Source organism: Leuciscus leuciscus (assembly GCF_965113295.1).
Source record: "Leuciscus leuciscus genome assembly, chromosome: 18".
In the NCBI taxonomy this organism is placed as follows: Eukaryota; Metazoa; Chordata; class Actinopteri; order Cypriniformes; family Leuciscidae; genus Leuciscus; species Leuciscus leuciscus.
The window spans coordinates 3,653,330-3,675,040 of NC_138742.1; the positions used below are offsets into that span (position 1 = coordinate 3,653,330).

General features: G+C 38.3%; 2 protein-coding genes across 3 annotated transcripts in view; both read left to right on the plus strand.

Moving 5' to 3' along the window:
- Positions 1 to 21,711, plus strand: part of LOC309480887 (E3 ubiquitin-protein ligase TRIM39-like) — a 519,568-nt gene that overhangs the window by 14,415 nt on the left and 483,442 nt on the right. The window lies entirely within an intron of this gene.
- LOC309480998 (CMRF35-like molecule 8) lies at positions 15,352 to 20,250 on the plus strand. Of its 2 annotated transcripts, none has more exons than XM_082145782.1 (3): positions 15,352 to 16,705; positions 17,091 to 19,505; positions 19,608 to 20,250. In XM_082145782.1, exons 2-3 carry the CDS (start codon positions 19,451 to 19,453, stop codon positions 19,946 to 19,948), a joined length of 396 nt encoding a protein of 131 aa, XP_082001908.1. In that variant the 5' UTR covers positions 15,352 to 16,705; positions 17,091 to 19,450; the 3' UTR covers positions 19,949 to 20,250. The 2 variants fall into 2 exon arrangements, with proteins under 2 accessions (XP_082001908.1, XP_082001909.1); XM_082145783.1 differs by having other exon boundaries at positions 17,118 to 19,505.

Consider the following 21,711-nt stretch of genomic DNA (forward strand, 5'->3'; position numbering starts at 1 on the left):
AGAACCATCTCAACTGTTGAATAACAGATATAAGATTCAAATAATATCAGATTTGTCTCATTTTAAATAAACACAAAAAATGCTGCATGTGTGGAAGTATTTAAAAAGTGTGTTAAAACTCGCCCTGAGTTAGTTTGTGCGCCGCTCTCCCCTACATTTATCAATTAACTTTAAACTTCAAGATTAATAAAACACTGCTCACATTACTTCACAATTGCTAGATTGACCATATTGATAATGTGATAAACGAGTTTACGCAATACAATTTATATACACATATAGAACAGATTAGTTAACATACTTGTTTTAAATGCTTACAAATGAGCAGAAATACCGTAGTAAAACCCTGCTGTCATCAGACCAGAAACACACAACAGGACTAACATGTCAGGTCACGTCTCCACATCAGTAAAAGGAAAAACAAAGAGAAATGCATCGGGCATAAAGAAAATTATTCTTATTTTAGGTGTATATAAGAGTATATATTGGAAACTGCGTATATATGGGATGCCAGTAATGATCAATGAATGTGTTTTTGAAAAAAAAGCTGTAGTTAGAATTGTTTTATTTAGAAATAGCACTCATTAAAAACTAGAATCTGAGATCTTAAACTCATTCCTGAACAAACTGAATCTGAAATGTCTTCATTAAAATGATAATTAAAGCTGTTTTTATGAATGATTGCCAAATCAAACCTGAAAGAGACAGAAAACGTAATATTGTCAGGAAGGATGAGTGTAAACCAGTGGGTGTGTTGTGGTCAGTGAGTGAGTGAGGAATGATGGGATGTGTTTACCGTATGATGAAGTCTGCGCTGTCAATCTCAGACCAGGGGACACACATTCTGTCCCACAACCCTCACAGAAAACCTGCATTTTTACATTTAATCTGGTGCAAGTGTGAGAAGTTGAACCACTACATAAATAAAACTATTCTCTGTTTTCATTAAATAAGCCACTGACTTTTTATTGCTGGTAATGTCATGTACATCTAGCACATTGAACTCTATGTATTAGTGGCTTTGATTAGAATTTACAATAATTGACATTTTTAACGTAGCCTTTCCTATAAGCTCCTCCATGATCTTTATATTCTTCATCAGCTGAGAAAAATAGTTTGTTCCCATTGTTAATTATTCAGTTTTAATGGGAACACAATTTAGTGCAGTCCAGTAATAGTTTTATTACTGTTACGACTCACAATGATATTAAAAAGCGTGACTCTATCTGAGTGAAACGCCACACTGACGGCCCGTGAACGGCTTCGCTTCAGTGACTACGTTTACATGCTGTCAAATATCGGGTTATGGTCGAGATAAGGTCACTATTTGGGTTTCTGAAACATTCGGAATAACCCGTTTACATGCGTGAGTAGAGAGAGTTACTCCTGTATACATGGAATTTGTAATCAATTGGCAATATCCCGATGTAAACGGCGACGCACTGTTGGCGTCTGGACGTACGGACAACGTTAAGACGCAATGTGCGTCATTTCCGATTCTTCTTCCTGTATCCAAAGGCAACAACAACAGCAGCAGCACGCGGCTAATGAATAGTTCGGGGCAGACAGCGATCGCTTTTGTTTGCGCTTTCCTCCTCGCTCCAAAAGTGTGGTGCTGTGCTGCGTCTCGCCATGTTTACCTCTACTTCTTGTTTACTTCCGGTATACTGCACGCGGGTTTTTGTATGCGCCGTCTATACTCAAAAGACCAAGATTCCTTGCGAATAGAACATGCGCAGAACACAAATCAATGTTCCTTTTGATGGGGATATGCCGACACGCGTTTACATGACCAAATATTCGGGTTAGAAAAGGGGTACCCCAGGGATAATATCCGGGTTTTTAAAAACCGGGATATGAGCATATCCGGGTTTTTGCCGGTGTTTACATGGCCGTGCGCGACCGGGTTATTGCTAATATCCCGGTTTTGAACGGGTTATTGGCTGCATGTAAACGTAGTCAGTGTGAACGATCATGTAAAACTGATTTCTTTACGTGCTAAACTCCTCCGACACAGATTGTGTGCGGCTTCTCTCCAGTGTTCATTCTCAGCTGATTTCAGGAGCATATCTATTTCATGTATGTTTAAGCATGTTTTATCCTCATGCAAGCTTTCTTTCTTTTCTATGATTTTACCGGCACTAGAATCGTTACTAGTTTGTTACAAGAATTTCATAAATTATATGATGAAGACTAATGAATACTTTACCCGCTTATAAAAGTACCAATGTTTAAGTTTTTGCAGTTATTTAAAAAGATTTAACCGAAAAAAAAACAATACTGAAATCTTAGCTCGATAAACCTACAGATTCGCCAAGGTCATGGGTTCGTTTCCCAGGGAAAGCAAGACCTGATAAGAATGTAAATGTTTACCTTGAAATGCAATCTAAGTCGCTTTGGATAAAAGCGTCTGCCAAAAGCATAAATGTAAATGTAAAACAAAAATACAAACAAAAACAATACTCAAATCTTAGCTCGATAAACCTACAGATTCTTCTCCTCAAAAAACATTGCACTTTACTGTCACCCAATAAGTGAATCTTAAGCAAAGAAAGAGATGCCATGAAATGTGTTTTTACGTCTCGTTTTACAGTCTGGGAGCGAATTAATTTTAGCACTGCAAATCATCTCACATCTTCTCTGGGAAGTTCTTGGTTTTGTAAAGAAACTCATACGTAGGCATCATTTATATTTGTCTGTGTTTATTAATTGTATTAATTTTGAAATGTGAGAGATGGCAGAAGGCAGTAGATGTGGCTTGAGTTAGGCACAATAACACTGAGTACGTGCTGTGTCTAGATAACACTAGATAACACTAGATAACACTAGTTATGTGTTGTTAAATGTCTGCGCTTCATAACACAGAGTCAGTTCCCTTGCAGAACTGCTGTAGCTTAAAATATTATCACAAATAAAAAGTGCACATGTTAAAAGGGGACCGATAACTTTTGAAGCTACAATAAAAATCACACTTTTTAGCCTTTTTTAAAATTGTTGTCTTTGACTCAAGTGAAACCATCTTTCTTGTTACAGGTTCTGTAATTACAAATGTAAAATATTATGAAAAAGTAATAAAATGAAGAAACATACCTGATGGAATAAAATCATCATCATCGCTCTGTTCTTCCTCAGCTGTGGTTTCTCTCCTCATCTTCATCATCTTCAGAGACTCTGTGCAGGTTTGATCGGTGGATCCATGACTGTCACACACACACACACACACACACACACACACACACACACACACACACACACACACACACACACTCACACACACACACACACACACACACACACACACACACACACACACCTGAGCATCAGTGTAACAGAGTAAAGTGAGTCCTGTGTGTCTCTGGATCTCTGTGTGTTCAGAGAGTTGATCTCTGACGCTCCACTGAATCCTGTCCATCAGTCACACACACACACACACACACACACACACACACACACACACACACACACACTCTCCTGAGCGTCAGTGTAACAGAGTAAAGTGAGTCCTGTGTGTCTCTGGATCTGTGTGTGTTCAGAGAGTTGATCTCTGACGCTCCACTGAATCCTGTCCATCAGTCACACACACACACACACACACACACACACGCACACACACACACACACACACACACACACACACACACACACACTCTCCTGAGCGTCAGTGTAACAGAGTAAAGTGAGTCCTGTGTGTCTCTGGATCTGTGTGTGTTCAGAGAGTTGATCTCTGACGCTCCACTGAATCCTGTCCATCAGTCACACACACACACACACACACACACACACACACACACACACTCAAACCTCTTCCAGCTCCTGAGGAACACAGAATCACAGCGACTTTCAATTTATATAACAACTGTTCCTCTGAAGGAGACTATTTTAAAGAATAATAAACTGTAAGCAGACTGGATGTAAAATTTTTAGATATGTCAAAATAGCAGTACAGACCATTGAGTCGTACAGTAATGCTGGAAGCTTCTCGTTGTTCTGGTAATACTGACACTAAATCACATGTTTATTGCAGTCAGAATCTGAAGTCATATCAAGATGTTTGAATAGTGAGAATCGAATCAATGAATCAATTTGATTAGTTCATTAGTCAGCAGAAAGAAAGAAAAAACGAGTGAAAGACAAACAAACACAGAGTTTCAGGTAATTCAGGTATTTAAGGATGAAGTGAATCTTTATCATGTACAAACCTCTCGATCCCTTCAGTTTCTGGTTTCTCTCCATCATCTTTACCTCCAGTGACGCCTTCTCTTTCTTCAGCTGACAGATTTCTGTGATGAAACTATCAATATCCAGGATGGACAGACATACATTATCTCCTTCATTAAACACGATTAAATTTTAGACATATTCTCAAACTCCTGCTGGTTTGAATCTGTGAGCACTGTGTGAACTCCTTTCAAAAGTGAGCTGCTGCTATTTCCTTGTTTACAGTGGATGTTAAAGGTGTGGTTGATTATGATTTGACTTTTCTAACTTTAGTTAGTGTGTAGTTTTGCTGTTTGAGCATAAACAACATCTGCAAAGTTACAACGCTCAAAGTTCAAAGCCAAGGGGAGATATTTGCTTTTGAAAAAATAACTTTATAAGGACTACAACAAGCGGCTGGTAGAGACTACACTCAAAAAACTCAACTAGCCACTTGCTTGATTTGCAAAATAAAAATATGTCTGATTAATAAGAATATAACGAGTTTACTTGTGTTAAATGATTCATTCTTGTTAGTTGGAACTAAATTAAGAAATAATTGAATGAATTAGATCAGCACTTGTTGATTCAATGAGATTGAGGCGCTTCATATCAACAATTCTCTCTGGTGAGTCACTGCGCATGCTCAGTACTTTACATTTTTTTAAAAATTGTATTCATTTAGCTGACACTTTTATCCAAAGCGACTTACAATTGCTATATATATGTCAGAGGTCGCACGCCTCTGGAGCAACTAGGGGTTAAGTGTCTTGCTCAGGGACACATTGGTGTCTCACAGTGGATTCAAACCCGGGTCTCTCACACCAAAGGCATGTGTCTTATCCATTGCGCCGCCACCACCACCACCCTACAGTACTGCGGCGGGAAGTTCGAGGACACGCGGGCTCAAATGTACTGTGGAGAAGGCTGAAATTCCTGACGTTTTGTGAGCGGTCTAATCGTTCTGCATCCTTGATATTGAGGGTAAGTACCTGATATATGTACCTGTTTGTAATTATTACTGTGGGATATTACTGTGGGTGCTGAACAGGTTGTCAGATTCAGGTAAGCTAACTTACCTTACTGTTAGCTAACTTATGTGCTTGTTAGCCTAGATTCGTGATTCAATGATTACATTTAAGATCAGCAACGAGCCGTTAACAAAATACAACGAACCTTGCATTATTACCATTGCCCAACTATAACGTTAAATATCATATTTCTTATATTTTGTTTACTTTGTGATATGGACCTACGGGTCTGAAATAATGAATGAATTAATATTCACGATATTATAACATATTATGGTACATTACAGTCTTATAATAGCTCACATTATTCCTGTAAGCAGGCCAGCTAGCTACATCTCTCTTTCAGATATTGATATTGACTTAAATAGAGGAGATTGTGAGTGTATACTGTCTTGTGTTTTTAATGGATCTCTCTTTTACACACTGTTCTCTGTAACTATGGGTCCATCATCCATCATACATTAAATCTCATGATCTATTTTAAGTACTAATGTAAAAAAAATTGTATGGTTATATTTTTCCATAGATGCATCAATGAGTGTTAGTGATGTAGTGGACAACTGTGAGGATGATCACAGCCACATGCCCCAGACCTGTGATGCAGAAACACAATGGGAGGATATATATATATAACCATAGTTTAACACGACCAATTTAAAATGCATCCCGCCCCAATTATCTAAAATCCTATCCTTAAAGGGATAGTTCACTTTAAAAAATAAAATTCTGGCATCATATACTCACCGTCAAGTTGTTTTAAACCTGTATGAATTTCATTCTTCTGCTGAACATGAAGATATTTTGAAGAATGATCTTCCTTTGTGTTCAGCAGAAGAAAGAAATTAATTCAGGTTTAAAACAACTTGACGGTGAGTATATGATGACAGAATTTTATTTTTAAAGTGAACTATCCCTTTATCCCTAATTATCCCTAATTATTCTCATTCCTGTTTATTTACAAAGCTGCATGTATCTTGTGGATAGCAAAAGACGGCCTGCCTGAAACTCATCTGACACATGAGGGAGCATATACTTAAAATAAAATGCTTTCAGTCTATCTACAGTCTTGGCACAGAATTGCTCATTGTATGGGACTTGTAGCAGAACTTGCTGTGATGGAACCCAGATGATCAGCTTACAGGCCTTCAGCCCTGTACAGAACATGCCAAGCTGCACTTGCACATAGAAGCCCCGTGGACCATTTGGCTGCAGCTGAGGTGTCCCCTCCACCATCTTCACATCATATCTCTGACTTCTGAAGAGATCCTCCAGAGTCTCGCCACTTTTAAGGAGAGGGGATTTGATCTCCAGCAGTTCCTCCAAGTTCAAAACTCCATCTGGGCTTGATGACAGCCAGGGCTCGCTTGCACACACGACTGTGCCTCTGCGGCTGACTGAGAACCCGCATCCCTCTAGCCACTGTATCGCAGACGCCTCGCTTTCTAAGCCATGGTAAGTGGCAGCATTCCCATGGAACCTGGGGTAGAGGTGCTCTCTGAGGAAGGTCTGAGGGTTGACTCTGCTGGGGACCTTCTTTGCTGTGCTTGCCGTGATTCTTACTTTGCGAGAGTCATGCCACAAGTGAGAGGAACTCTGTTCAAGAGTTACACGCTCCAATGCTGTACGCTTGAAGAGATCAATGGCCACGAAACTGTCATAAAACACCATGCACCTCTGGCAGATGTTGGTGCCATCATGGTCAGCATGTGGTAAGGAGGATGCAGGCTTTTCTGGCTCCTGTGTCTGAGCAGCACTCAGACATTTGTGCAGAAGGCTTGACACAGGCAGTCGAAGATGCTTGAGACCCTCTCTCAGCTCACCCTGGGTGCAAAATGAAGGAGTGTGAGGCAGAGGGACAATGTTGGGCATTACCTCTGACTTCAGTACATCAGTGGCTCGGTGGTGTGAAAAGGTGATGTCCGTTAACCGCTTCGGGCAGAGGTTCCTCTGGGTCCCCACATTCCAGAGCCGCTGCTCATCTGTGCAGGCAATGCCAGTGAGCCCACTGGACACAGCATTTTCCAAACATATGCACTGATGAGCTTGAATACTTAAAAGATATTTCAAAACTTTCACAGTTGTCTTATTTAAAAGTCATTCATTATTATTACACGTAATGTTAACCTACCTTATTCCTTACATCAGGTGATAGCGTAATTAGGCTTAATGTTCACTTATACATGTAGACCTACCAAATGTATCTTTACGTTTCCTTTTCCATTTTCAGTGCATGCATATTTTTTTTCCTAGCACATTTTACCAATTCCAAACCACATTAATCGTAATAATTAGCATTAATTTTGTATTTAATTATTTATAAGTGATATAAAAAACACATTTTATTCATATGTGCAAAAAGAAAACCTGCTTAATATTTATGCACATCTAAAATACACAATTAATAGTAGTTGATAAGATTGATGTGGTTTGGAATTGGTCAAATGTGCCATCATAAAATCAAATTGCAAAATAATGATTCATGCACTGTACTTACCTGGACTCCATTCACTTACCTTACTCCAATGTACAATTAAGAGATTTGACAAGATACTTAGCCTGCCGGTGGTCATCAGGTCATCATCAGCTGTGTATGTCACAAACATTATGTTAATATACCTAAATATATACATTTATAACATACTTATGTTAACAACTTGAACGTTGCAAGATATTATCATGAATAATAAATACTAATAATGAGTGTGATATAGTCCATAATATAGAGGCTGCATGGCTACAGGACCTTCCCAAACCAGCGATGCACGAACATCCAGTAGTCTCCACTGATCCCAGGCTGCTAACTAGCACCCACGCAGAGTGGTGTGGACTGCTCGACTGGCTGGGGTGCACGTTTGCTTTTAAAAATACAAAGTCACCCTCACAGTGTAAGAGTACACAACCCACTTTCCCACTGTGTAAATACTGATAGGCCTCAGTACTTTTATAGTTTTTCATGGCTGCTCCATCAACTCCTTCTGACAGGACGAAGTAATTCAATATGTCCCCATAGGTTACCTCAGGCCACTTCTTCATATCGCCTATTCACGTTAACAATGTTTTCTCCGTGCTCCCAATTTAAAACAGAATTAATGTTATTTGTCATTTTTGTCAAGTTTTAGCTAGCTATAAACAATCTTCTATTTACTGAAATAGCTACCGGATGTGTCAGTTTACCGGAAGTCGGATGACAAAATGCGGAAGCGCGAAGTATTAAAAGTGAGCTGGGCGGAATAAGGTGAATAACTGATAGGGGAGAGCGGGGCACAAACTAACATTAAAAATAAATAAAAATAAAATGCATGTCAATAAAATACAATTATTAACTTTTTCATATAAAATAATGGCATTTTTTTATAATAAAAAAGAAAGAAAATTTTGAGTTTGACAACAAACACACTGCAAAACACAGCTATACAGCACAGTTCAAAACATATGGGGCGGGCAGCTAGCGGATCGTTAGGAAAGATTAGATGAATGTGATCATTTATGTTTGGGCCTTTTTTGGGCCTGAAATCGCTGATACAACCTTTAAAGCATTACTGCATGTTAGGGCTGGGTGATATGACACTACATATCATAGCGATGATATAAAGTTTGAATTGATGGAACTTTTTCTAAATCGTTTACATAGATGGGCCTATGTGTGGGGTAAGCAAATTTATCCGTGCAGCTTTTAGTGGGCAGGAATTACTGGAACTTTGGAGTGGAAAAACAAACACTGATGAATGATACACCACAAAAATCTTCAGCTTTTAGTTTTATTGTACATAAAAAATAATAATAAAAAAGGGGTAAATAGTGTCAAATGAATCTAAATTAATTCTAATTTAAAAATTTTGATTTATAGAAACAAATAAACTTTACATAAAATAAACAAAATTGCTTAAAAAGCATTGAGACTACCTGCAAAAAATAAATTAAAATAAAAAACCTCAAAAGAGTTTGAAATTCAGTTTATTCTGTGGAATCAAAACTGATATTGAGAATTGTGAAACCATGATATCGTTACTGTGAAGTAAAATTGAGATTTTGGTCATATCGGCCATCCATATTCTTTGCTAGATAGCAGAAAAGGTTCCCACAGTTTTACATACAGTATGATTTTTTTAATAGTGTTCACCACAAGTAATAGACTACATTGTAACCAGAAATAAGTATATAAATGGCTGCTATTTTGAATAGGTTTATTTGTAATTGCAAGAAAGAAAGAAAGAAAGAAAGAAAGAAAGAAAGAAAGAAAGAAAGAAAGAAAGAAAGAAAGAAAGGGCAGAGATGAGGTTAGGAATGAAAAGTCAGTAGGCCTGTGTAGTTTATTCATTCACTGTGACCTATTCCTGCACTGGATGGCCAATGTAACATGTATTTTCAAAATACAAAATACTGTATTTGTATTTAAATACATTTTTCCACACAGTATTTTGTATTTGTATTTTAAATACATTTCCATGTATTTATGCCCATCTCAGGACTACAGATGGAAATTAGCATAGTGCTAAATCTGGTGTAGCCATCTTTTTAATGTAACTGCACAGTGTCCTGATATAAATAAACTAAACAGTGTGACAACATGCCCCACCTGCACAACTGGGATTTAAACCCGGAGAGTGTCTTCTGCTGGTTAGATCAGCATTAAAGAACCATCTCAGCTGTTAAATAACAGATATAAGATTAAAATAATATCAGATTTGTCTCATTTTAAATAAACACAAAAAAAAAGATGAAACATTAACTTCAATTTACTTTTGCTACGGTTAAATAAATGTTCAGTGATATCTTCCAAAGATGTTTTAATTTTGGCACTATTTCTCTAGGCTATATAGTGTTGATATGGCAACTAGTAAATACACTAAGTTTCGTCGTGCTGGATGTGTGGAAGTATTTAAACCATGTGTGTTAAAACTCGCCCTGCGTTAGTTTGTGCCCCACTCTCCCCTACATTTATCAATTACTTTTAATCAAGATTAATAAAATACTGCTCACATTACTTCACAGTTCCTAGATTGACCATATTGTTAATGTGATAAATAAACAAGTTTACGCAATACAATTTATATGCACATATAGAACAGATTAGTTAACATACTTGTTTTAAATGCTTACAAATGAGCAGAAATACCGTAGTAAAACCCTGCTGTCATCAGACCAGAAACACACAACAGGACTAACATGTCAGGTCACGTCTCCATATCAATAAAAGGAAAAACAAAGAGAAATGCATCGGGCATAAAGAAAATTATTCTTATTTTAGGACTATTACTGTAATCCAAAAAATAGTTTGGAGACACGAGATTGCACAGATCTTTTTCCCAATGTTCCCATTTATATGTATTGTTTCTTTTGTTTTACAACCTGATGGATAAGTCAAATCATAACCATGAAGTATAAATTATATAACTACAATACATCTTTAACAAATTTACAATACAGTCTGAAAAGGACCTGAATGTAGTAAACTGAATTTGGAAACTGAGAATATATGGGATGCCAGTAATGACCAATGAATGTGTTTTTGAAAAAGCTGTAGTTAGAATTGTTGTATTTAGAAATAGCACTCATTAAAGGGATAGTTCACTTTGAAATAAAATTTTGGTATGTTTTAGCTTACCTCAAGGGCATCCAAAATGTAGGTGTCTTTTTTTCCGCAGTAGATTCAATTTTGATATTTTTAGGTCAAACCGTTCTTGTCTGTCAGTCATGCAGGTCTATGGTAACGGTCTCAAAGAGCATGCACAGAGTCCAAATTAAACAATTCCCCATCGTAAGTACACATTGATGGCCTAAGACACGAAACGAGCGGTGTGTGTGAGAAAACGAACAGTATTTATATCGTTTTTACCTTTTGTACACAGCCACGTCCAAGTGATCTGAGGGCGCGGGCGCTTCCTAGTGTGTGACGTGTACGCAGACTGGTGCATAGATATATACACTAGATTTCGCCTTGGTGACGGCAGTTCATTGAACGAATGCTGTAGCCAAGGCGACATCTAGTGTATATATCTATGCACCAGTCCGCCCTCAGATCACTTGGACGTGGCGTGTACAAAAGGTAAAAACGATATAAATACTGCTCGCCTGTGCTCTTTACACTCGACACTAATGACTGCGCAAGTTCACACATGGGTAATTTCATCTTTAAATTCTCAGACGACACAGCAATCCTGAGCCTACTGTACAAAGACAGTGATCCATCTTCCTATCACTCGGAGATAAGGAACTTTGAACAGAGGTGTGATGCAAACAAATTGATTATAAATGTAAAAAAAACCCGGAGGAGATAGTGTTTGATCCCGCACAGTCCTGTTGTTATTCATGATACTCAAATCAAACAGGTGTGTTCTTATAAGTACCTCGGCATCTACATTGATAACATGCTCACATGGCAGGTTCATGTTGACAATTTAGGTTCTAAACTCCAACAAAGACTGGACTTTCTGAGGAGACTCAGACTGTGTGGTGTCAACAGAAAAATCATGACTGTGTTTTATCAGGCTCTTCTGGAGAGTCTAATCAGGTATGAGATCCAGGCTTGGTATAGTAACCTCTCTGTCAAATTAAAAAACAGACTTTCCAACATTATCAAGACTGCCATGACAATTGTGGAATGGAAAGATACTGGCTGACCCTTCTCACATCCCTCATCCTGAACATGTGCTTCTGCCTTTAGGAAGAAGGTCTAGATGCCCAAATGTCGACTGAACCGGTTTAAAAACTCTTTTGTGTCCATCGGGCTTTTGAATGGCAAGGACAAAGGCCAATGATTGTCTCTGTTTAGCACTGATTATTTAACATTTTTTATTTGCTTTATATTATAACTCTTATTTATTGTTGATTATTGTTATTTTATTGCTGTTCTTAAGGTTTATGCGACTGTTGTTTGTGCAATAACAGTGGCCTTTTTAGATGTGCAATATGACGACCGTCTACATGTTCTACATGTTCTGCTCCACTGTTTGGATTGTTTAGGTGAGATACATGTGATTGATTTATTCTGTGATTGATTAAGAATTTATTTATGAACTCTTATCTATTTATTTATTCTTTGTTCTGGAAATGCAGCATACGCTGAGACAAATTTCCCTAAGGGGACAATAAATGTATATTGTATTGTATTGTATTGTGTAGGGTTTGGGTTGATGAAAGGAGCGAGGGCTTAAATAAAGGTACGAAATTGTCACCACAGGTACAAGATTGGTATCTTAAGGTACAAATCACAAGGGTACAAATATGTACCCTATACCAAGGGTAAAATATTGTACCCTTGAGGGTACAGCCCCAGTGACAAGCCATTGTACCCCTAAAGGTACAATTATGTACTTTATTTTCGGAGAGTGTATTTGTAGTGACGTAGGTGGCATCTATGAATACTTTGTGTTTTGAATGAGCGATTTCTCCATAACTGAGACAGTGTTGTGTGTGAGGAAGTGATGCGGATCAGTGTCTTTGGTGTGAACACTCACTCATCATCATCTACAGAGGATACTGTGGTTTCTGTTTTCTCGCCTCTTTACATCTTTACAACACGTGATACAGCGCTCTCTCAGACACACACAGACCTCTCTAATGTTACTGATACGTTAGTTATGATTATATGTGTTTTACACCATATCTATGTGCACTGTCCACTTCACTCATGCAGAATATTCTGACTTACCAGGTTTAATTTCCAGGTTAATCTTTGTGTATACATCAGATATTCCCAGTCCTGTCCTCACAGTCGGTAATGATAGGAGTTACTGCTGCTATTACGGGTTTTTTCCCATTAAAGTCAAAGCCTGTCCAGGCAATTATTATGTCTATGAGCTGGTTAGAACAACTGTGCGCTATTATACTGTGCAGATAATTATGTGTTCATGAGCTCTTGGCATTATTTGTGTTTGTTGATTCATTGGTATTAACCATTAGTCATTATTTTTCAGCTGTTACTAACATCATAAGCCCTGATACAACAGTCACACCAGAGACGACCTCAGCTGGTAATGGGTACTATACGGTTATCCGGACCACATGTGATGACCTACCCCAACCCCGCCCCTAAACCTACCCGTCACTGGGGTTACGACCAACCAAGAGCGGTTGTGGTCACGTGTGGTCAGGTGTGGTCCGGTGTGGTCCGGATAACCGTATAGTACCGATGTTTGAGTGTGTTTGTGTTTCAAGGAATAAACTAGGGGAAAAAGACTGTGAAATGTGCAGTTACATCATTACAGATATGTTCATGAACATCTTGTGCTCAAGCTGTTATTGATCAAGTTTCCATATGGCTTTAACCCTTTAAAACCTGAAGCTAAAATAGGTGTTTTTCACATATTTCGATTTTTTGACTGTACAATTCTAAAACAATGTGCTATCTTAATGTGCAAGGTGTAATCTTTTTCAGAAAAAGATTAGCTTTCAACAAATTACAGTTATTGACCATTATTGTGGCAAAAAAAAAAAAACGAGAATAAATTTACTGAGACACTAACAGATACAGCTGTGATCCGCACTCTAATTTTCGAAATCCTTTTAGTCACTTTATTTCATATTTTTGTAACATTATTCACAGGAATAATACACAGATGTTTATGGTTAGTTTATAGGCGCATATGGTTACAAGAAGAGGTGGAAAATCCAGGGGTCAGAAAGTAAAAGTCCTGCCATATGTTTATTCCACCCATGAACTCACACAGCAAAACTCCAGTGTTAAATTAACTCTCCTGGGAGTTTATTTGGCTCCATAAGAGTGTTACATGTAATGAGATAATTTAGTGAATGATTGAGTGATGATTGAGCATTTTTGAAGACACCTGATATTAACAAGCAGAATCACCAAAGGAGAAAAAAAAAAAGAAAAAAAAATGTTACCATTATGGTGATCAGTGTTGGCTTTAGTTGGGCTCTTGACCCTTAAACTAATAACGTTAGAATTAGTTTGGCTGCTGTAACTGAGTTAAACCAGCCAGATGAACAACAAGAAAAGCTGATCAGGTGATGTTGGTGATGTTTTGACATAATCATCATTTGACCTGAATCACAAAACTCATTAAGAGACTTAGGTTTACCTTGTTGATTACAGCAGCCTGTGATTCTACAGTTTACTATTGTCAGTAGGGTTGGGTATCGTTTGAATTTGAACGATTCCGATTGCGATTCCGATTCCTTGTTTCGATTCCGGTTCCTAACGATTCTCGATTCCGATTCTTTTAAGAGGCAGGGTCAAACAAGTTTAGATCAATTTTAATTCTATGAACTTTTTACTTTTTATGAAATTTACTATGAATTTCTCACAGGGCTGTTTTCAACTACAATATAAATATCAAATCTATTTTAAACAACTTTTTTAGGACATTTTAAATGAGCTAGCTAACCAACGGTCTTTCTGAAGGAAATAGTCTGACCTTCTCCATCAATTGAAATATAAAAAAATTTGCATCACAATAAGTGTATTGTATTGTGATTGTCACTAGCATTTTAGTAACTAAACTGAATTTTATTAGGTTTAGTGACAACATGTTACAATGTTTACATGGTACAATTTCTGGTAAGCTACGCTTTTTTATTATTTCATTTCAATTCAGTTATTGTGATTTGATTTAATATTGACTCATTTGGATAAATATTAGCTACTCAAGATAGGCGTTAATTTTTCTCAAGAAAAAAACAACTCACCTAATGCTGTAAACATACAGAGAGCCCTATCAGCTGGCAGTATTATTTAAGGTTTTAAATTAAATATAATGCGTTTTTTTAAATTATAATAACAACTTTATTTAATGATACAAGTACAAATATAATAAATATGTAATATAGTACACATATTTAGCAAAATACTCTCTATAGCTCTTTTTTTCTTGCCAACTATGTGCTATAGCCTATATGTTCATTAAATGGCTTTCCTGAGGTAAATATGACATAATTGTTCTCCAGCTATGTTATTGACCTCTTCACGCTGATAAAAAACACTGATTGATCGATATTATGTATGAGGAATATACATTTAGGTAAGTTACTGTATATTTCAACAGTGTTCGTGTTTTTTTACTATTAGCTGCTAGGGATCTGTCACGTCACATTTACAAGCGCCAAAACGGTATTTATTTTTTGAATTTCGTAATAAAATTGACAGAATCTGAGAGCTTTTTTTTGTAGCCTATATCATAAAGTAACTGCTCTGTCTAGTCTGTCGGTCTCCGTGTCCTCTTTGCTTCGCGATTTTATTGTGCGTGAGAAAATGGATGTGTGGCGTGAGAGCGTGTGAAAAGTCTCAATTGCGTGTGTCTCACGGTAAATGCGTGAGAGTTGGCAGCTCTGCATGTGTAAATGTGTTTTCATGAATATTTTTTTTTTTTTACGTTCGCCGGCATCGCGCGCAGTTTTCAAACGGACGAGCAGAGGACGAGAGAATAGGGTTGCAACTTGCAAGATACCGAAGAATAAGAAAACATCATATAAGTAAGTTTTTAAGGTTTAACGTCAGGGTTGTTTGCTCTGAATAAATTGTATGAGATGCTGTGTGAGTTAATAAGGCAACTCACACAGCGTCTCATAAAATGTATTGGTTCGCAGTTTAGCATAAATATACGCTTACACCTGTGCTAGTACACGCATTTACCATGCCGTGTGTACATTACAAATGTTTAACTAAAGTGTCAGCGAGTTAACATTTGGCAGTTTGAAATCGATTATGTAGTTACTTCAGTTCAGAATAGGGCTAGAAATGACTTAGACAGCGGTTTCTTCTTCCGGTCGGCGGACTGTGAATCGAAACTAGGAATCGAAATTTAAACTTTTGAACGATTCCGGGAAAATCGCAAAGCTAGTCCCGGTTCCAGTCGATACTCGATACTCGATACCCAAGCCTAATTGTCAGCATTTTCAATATAATCAAAAAGATTTCTTAAAAGTTGTTAAGAATCCTGGTAATCCTCCAAATCCTGGTAAAAAACAAAAATGGTCGCACACAGATCCAGTCTTGCCTTAAAAATCAAGGGTTCATTCAGCAACCAAAAAATGGAATGGAAATTTTTAGTCCTTTGAATATGGAAAAAACTCCAAATCTTGAAAAGATGCTGATAAAAAGACAACAATTTTAAAATATCCAAGCACTTAGGGTCCATACATTTTTTTTTATTTATCTATTCCAAGGTTTTCAACAGTCCTGAGTAAAAACACAACTGGAAAGCTGCACTCTTTCTCTGGAGATGAAACGCTCCTTGGCCCCCTTCTTCTTCGGGCAAAAATAAAATACTCCCAAAAAAAGTCAACAAAATCCGCTTGAATCTCGGCCATCAATTTCACTGGAGGATCAATACAAACCAGTCTGTGCCATAAGAGTAAAGCGACCAAATTATTTACAATAAGTGTTCTTCCCCTATAAGACAGGTTGGGTAGAATCCACTTCCATTTGTCTAGATCAGTGGTTTTCAAACTGTGGGTCGCGACCCACTTGTGGGTCACACAGTGAGAAAAGGTGGGTCGCACAAAGGCACTTAGGCCCTGTTTACACGAGAACGCTCGCGGGTGAAAACATAAAAATATTTTATCAGATGTGCCTTTCGTTTAGACGGCGACGGCGTTTTTGGGGCTTAAAAACGCAAAAAAGTGAAATCACCCTCCAGAGTGGAAATCTTAAAAACGCTCCACCGTCGCGTTTCGGTCTAAACGGTAAAAACGCAAAAGTCTGCTAGACAGTGAAGGCACCGATCAGTGCTTCACATTGCCACCTAGCCGCCTGGAGTGCATACTACATTGAATTTCACACACTTTTGCGTCACCATATGCACGCAGATTCCCCCCCCCCATAACGCTCGTCTAAACGCAGAATAAAAAGGGATCACTTTTGCGTTTTCTCTTCAGATCGTTTCCGTGTAAACGTAGCCTTAGCTGCAGCTAAATTTACGTTACGATGAGTGAAACAAAACCAGTCCGATTAATGACCAAACGACTATGAGTTTTAGCGCCCGCCAAAGTGTTATTTGATCGCTGAGTAATGTAGATGAACGGCTGCGCTTGTGACAGAGTCACAGTGCATGTTTAACTGAAAGAACGAGCAGAGAGAGTACTCGGTCGCGCGCGCGCTCTCTCTCTCTGCGGAGCCAGGCGAAAGTGTAAAAAAGACTTCACTGTCTTGCTCTCTCTCCCTCGCACATATTAATCAAAATAAATCGACACGGTGGTAAAAGGTCGGAAGACCAAAGTTTCATGTGGAGCATTCGGAGATATTTTTTTTTCTTCCTCAATTACCGCTGGGTGTGAATTGTGCTAAATAAGTTGTTGCCTTATCTTCACTGAAAAGCGTCCCAGACATTCAGCTGACATAAAACAACACTTTAATTAAACGAAAAAAACTATCCAGTGATGAAATGTTTTCTGTGTTGACACAAATCTTGAATGTCTATGTCCTAACTGCTGGGATAATCACACAACGCGCATGACACGTCCAATTCGCGAACTAATGACTCCTTTGAACGATTCATTTTAATGAATGGACAACTGATCTTTCCAACAGTGAACTCAAGAGACGTTTGAATCAGTAACACTTTACAATAAAGTTCTATTTATTACATAAATTACATAAAAAGTACAGTTTGCTTACTCAAGCTTAAGCTTTAAAATAAATAAAAACCCTTGTTTTTTTTTGAAAAGCATATGACTACATTTTTCCACACAGTGCTATCAAGAATCGATAAGAGAATCGTTAAAGAATCGGATCGATAATCAGAATCGTCAGTGGCATTATTATTATTGATAAAATCTTATAATTTCCCATCCCTATGTGAAGACGATAAAATTATAATCAAAAATTAAAGAACATACATGTTTTTAAAAGTTTTTTTAAGAGTTAAAAGTTTAAAATATTTTGCTAACATGAAGACTTGTCACTGTCAGTCTTTTTACATCAGTGCAAAACTAGGGAATGCAGATTAAGACCATCAGCATGCATTGATTAATCCCATGGCATGTAGCAAAAAAAAAAAAAAAAAAAAAAATATGTGCGACCAAATCATGCTGGTGCGACCAACTGAGAAAGTTGGTAGCACCAGTGCAAGTGGGTCTTGAGATTGATTATACTTGTCTAGGTGGGTCCTAGAACGAAAAAGTTTGGGAACCCCTGGTCTAGATGACCTTTCTCTCTTTATTTATTTAACTGAAATAAATATCGCCATCAATAACAATTCCCCGTTCTACCAACTCATTCGCCTTGTCTACACTATCCAGAAAAAACACTGTTGCATTGTTCATTCTAGAAGCGGACAAAACGCTAGCGTGTCCCACCACTTCCCCAACGGCCAAACAACGTTCCTCGACGCTCACCGCAGACGCCACCTTAATCGCATGGTGTCTCGTGAGTGAACTCAAACCCTGTGTTTGCTCGGCCGACATACCTCCAAGTAACGGATCGCACACGGCCCTCAAACTAAACTAACAAAAACTATTAACAAACCGGACAACAAAAAAATCAACACAAAGATAAGCAGTGTGGTAGATTTTTCCCTAAACCTAACTATCTGGGTCTCATCTACAAATCAACGTCCCCGTTCAATAATAGTCACCTAACTAACTTGTTCCCCTAAACTAGCTTACTTCCTGCGCAGGAATAATCGACAAACAGACTTCAGAAAATGTCCTTTAAATGCTTTAATCACAGCCAGGAGATCTTCCCGAGCAGTTCTCAGGGAATCTCTCCCAAGAAGCAAGGCCGGAGGATCTCAGACAAATTCCATTGAGAATCCCACCAGATAACACGGCTACAACAGTTTTTATAGAACCAAGACAACAAATAAAAATAAGATTATCGTTACTAACATGTCACCTTCAATATGATTGGTTCAATTGGTTCAAAAGCCCCAACCTTTTCCCTTTTCCCTGTCACTGGCACAAGCAAACTCTGTTTTTGTGATTATTCTTCATAAGGTTTGAGAACTAGTAACCTATCTAGTTTCACTTCCCCTAATTTTTATTTACACACACACACACACACACACACACACACACACACACACACACACAGACACACACACACACACACACACACACACACACAGACACACACACACACACACACACACACACACACACACACACAGACACACAGACACACACACACACACACACACACACACACACACACACACACACACACACACACACACACACACTCAAGTGAGTGAGTGAGTGAGTGGAGAGAGAGAGAGCTGCTCTTCATAACACAGGACACCAGCGGCTCACAGATAAAGCAGAAAATGATCCAGATCTGTGATCATAAACTTCTCATATTTCTCCTGCTCATCATGTCAGGTAAGAGTTTATTCTGTGTTTCTGGGTCTTTCTAAAACAGCACCTGTTGTCAATCAGGTCCATGTTCGCTCTGAGCTGAGTTTCTCTCTCTTATGTTTTTAGTCTTGGCATGTGAGACGACGAAGATCTTGACTTTCACTGGTTATGAAGGAGGAAAAGTTGAAATACGCTGTCCCTATGAGTCTAGATATGAAGAGAAGAATAAGTATCTCTGCAGAGGAGAGTGTCCAATAAACCCACTGAAAGATAAAGACATTCCTGTTGAATCTGGATCTCCAGCTAAAGACAGGAGATTCTCTCTGACCGATTACAGAACGACCCACATCTTCACCGTCACCATCACTGATCTGAGAACAGAGGATAAAGGCAAATACTGGTGTTCTGTGAGGACAGGACTGGGAAAACTTGATAAATACACAGAGATTATCCTGGAAATTAAATGATGTTTTATTAACAAAGTTCGGGAGGAGCAGGTTCAGATAATTAACCAAATTATGCACAGCTGGAGATTAATCAGTAATCAACTCAATGACAGAGTATAAATTCACAGCAGACCTATCTCTGTTCATTGAAAGTTTGTCAGCATCCCTCCTCCACCCCATCTCCTCACTTCCAGTTCCATCTACACTTACCACCTGGGGGGAGTACTCTGGGTTCGGGCCTAACTCCGAGCTCGGAGCCCTCCCCCCGGACAGCACGCCAAATACGCATAAACTTATTGTACTAATTATATGTAGATGTGAACTCGTGAAACCTGGTAAATCAGAATATTCTGCATGAGTGAAGTGGACAGTGCATATAGATATGGTGTAAAACACATATAATCATAACTAATAACATCAGAGAGGTCTGTGTGTGTCTGAGAGAGCGCTGTATCACGTGTTGTAAGCAGGGTTCCCACTGGTCTTTAAAATCCTTGAAAGTTTGTTAATCTGGAAAAAAAAAAATTCAAGGCCCTGGAAAATGAACATAATAGATACAGTTCCTTGAAAGTGCTTGAATTTATTTTGTTTATTTAGTTTTCTGGAAAAAAAATCCATATTATTTCCTCCGGTCCGTTAATGTGTTATTTTGCCAACACTTCGTGGCCCATGCATACTTGCTTGATTTATGTTAGCTACGTGCATTTACGTGTTGTGTTAAGTGTTTCCCGCGTGAGGTACTTTGTGTTGTACGTTGCCATGACGTTCACGTGCGCACAAACCAACTACGATGGAACCTCAACGTTTGTTGTTCGACACAGAAAAATAAAATACAGTACAGTACAAACAGTCGGACGAACAGCGGCACAGTGCTCATTCAGTAAATGCACAGCTAAACAGATGTGTTTTGAGTCTGGATTTGAATGTGACCACTGTAGGAGCACATCTGATCTCTTCTGGAAGCTGGTTCCAGCTGTGGCTGGCATAATAGCTAAAAGCAGACTCACCATGCTTAGAGTGAACCCTTGGTATTTCTAGCTGATATGATCCTAATGATCTGAGTGATCTGTTGGGTTTATATTCAGTGAGCATATCTGCAATGTATTGAGGTCCTAGGCCATTGAATGATTTATATACCAGTAATAATACTTTAAAATCAATCCTAAATCTAACTGGGAGCCAGTGTAAAGACCTGAGGACTGGTGTGATATGTTCATATTTTCTGGTTCTGCTCAGAATCCTGGCGGCAGCGTTCTGTATGAGTTGGAACTGTCTTATGGTCTTTTTGGGAAGGCCAGTGAGGAGTCCATTACAATAATCCACCCTGCTGGTGATGAAAGCATGCACAAGTTTCTCTAAGTCTTGTCTGGAAACAAAGCATCTTATTCTTGCAATATTTTTCAGATGATAGTATGCTGATTTAGTTATTGCTTTGACATGACTACTGAAACTAAGGTCTGACTCTAGTGTCACCAAGATTCCTGACTTGATTTTTAGTTGTTTGACCCCTAGAGTGAAGGTATGCGTTCACCTTGAGAACTTCATCTTTGTTTCCAAATGCAATGACTTCAGTTTTGTCTTTGTTTAACTGAAGAAAGTTTTGACACATCCAACTGTTGATTTCATCAATGCATTTGCACAGGGAGTCAATGGGGCTGTAATCATTAGGCGATAGGGCTAAGTACAGCTGTGTGTCGTCTGCAGAGCTGTGGTAGATCTGTGTGTCGTCTGCATAGCTGTGGTAGATCTGTGTGTCGTCAGCATAGCTGTGGTAGATCTGTGTG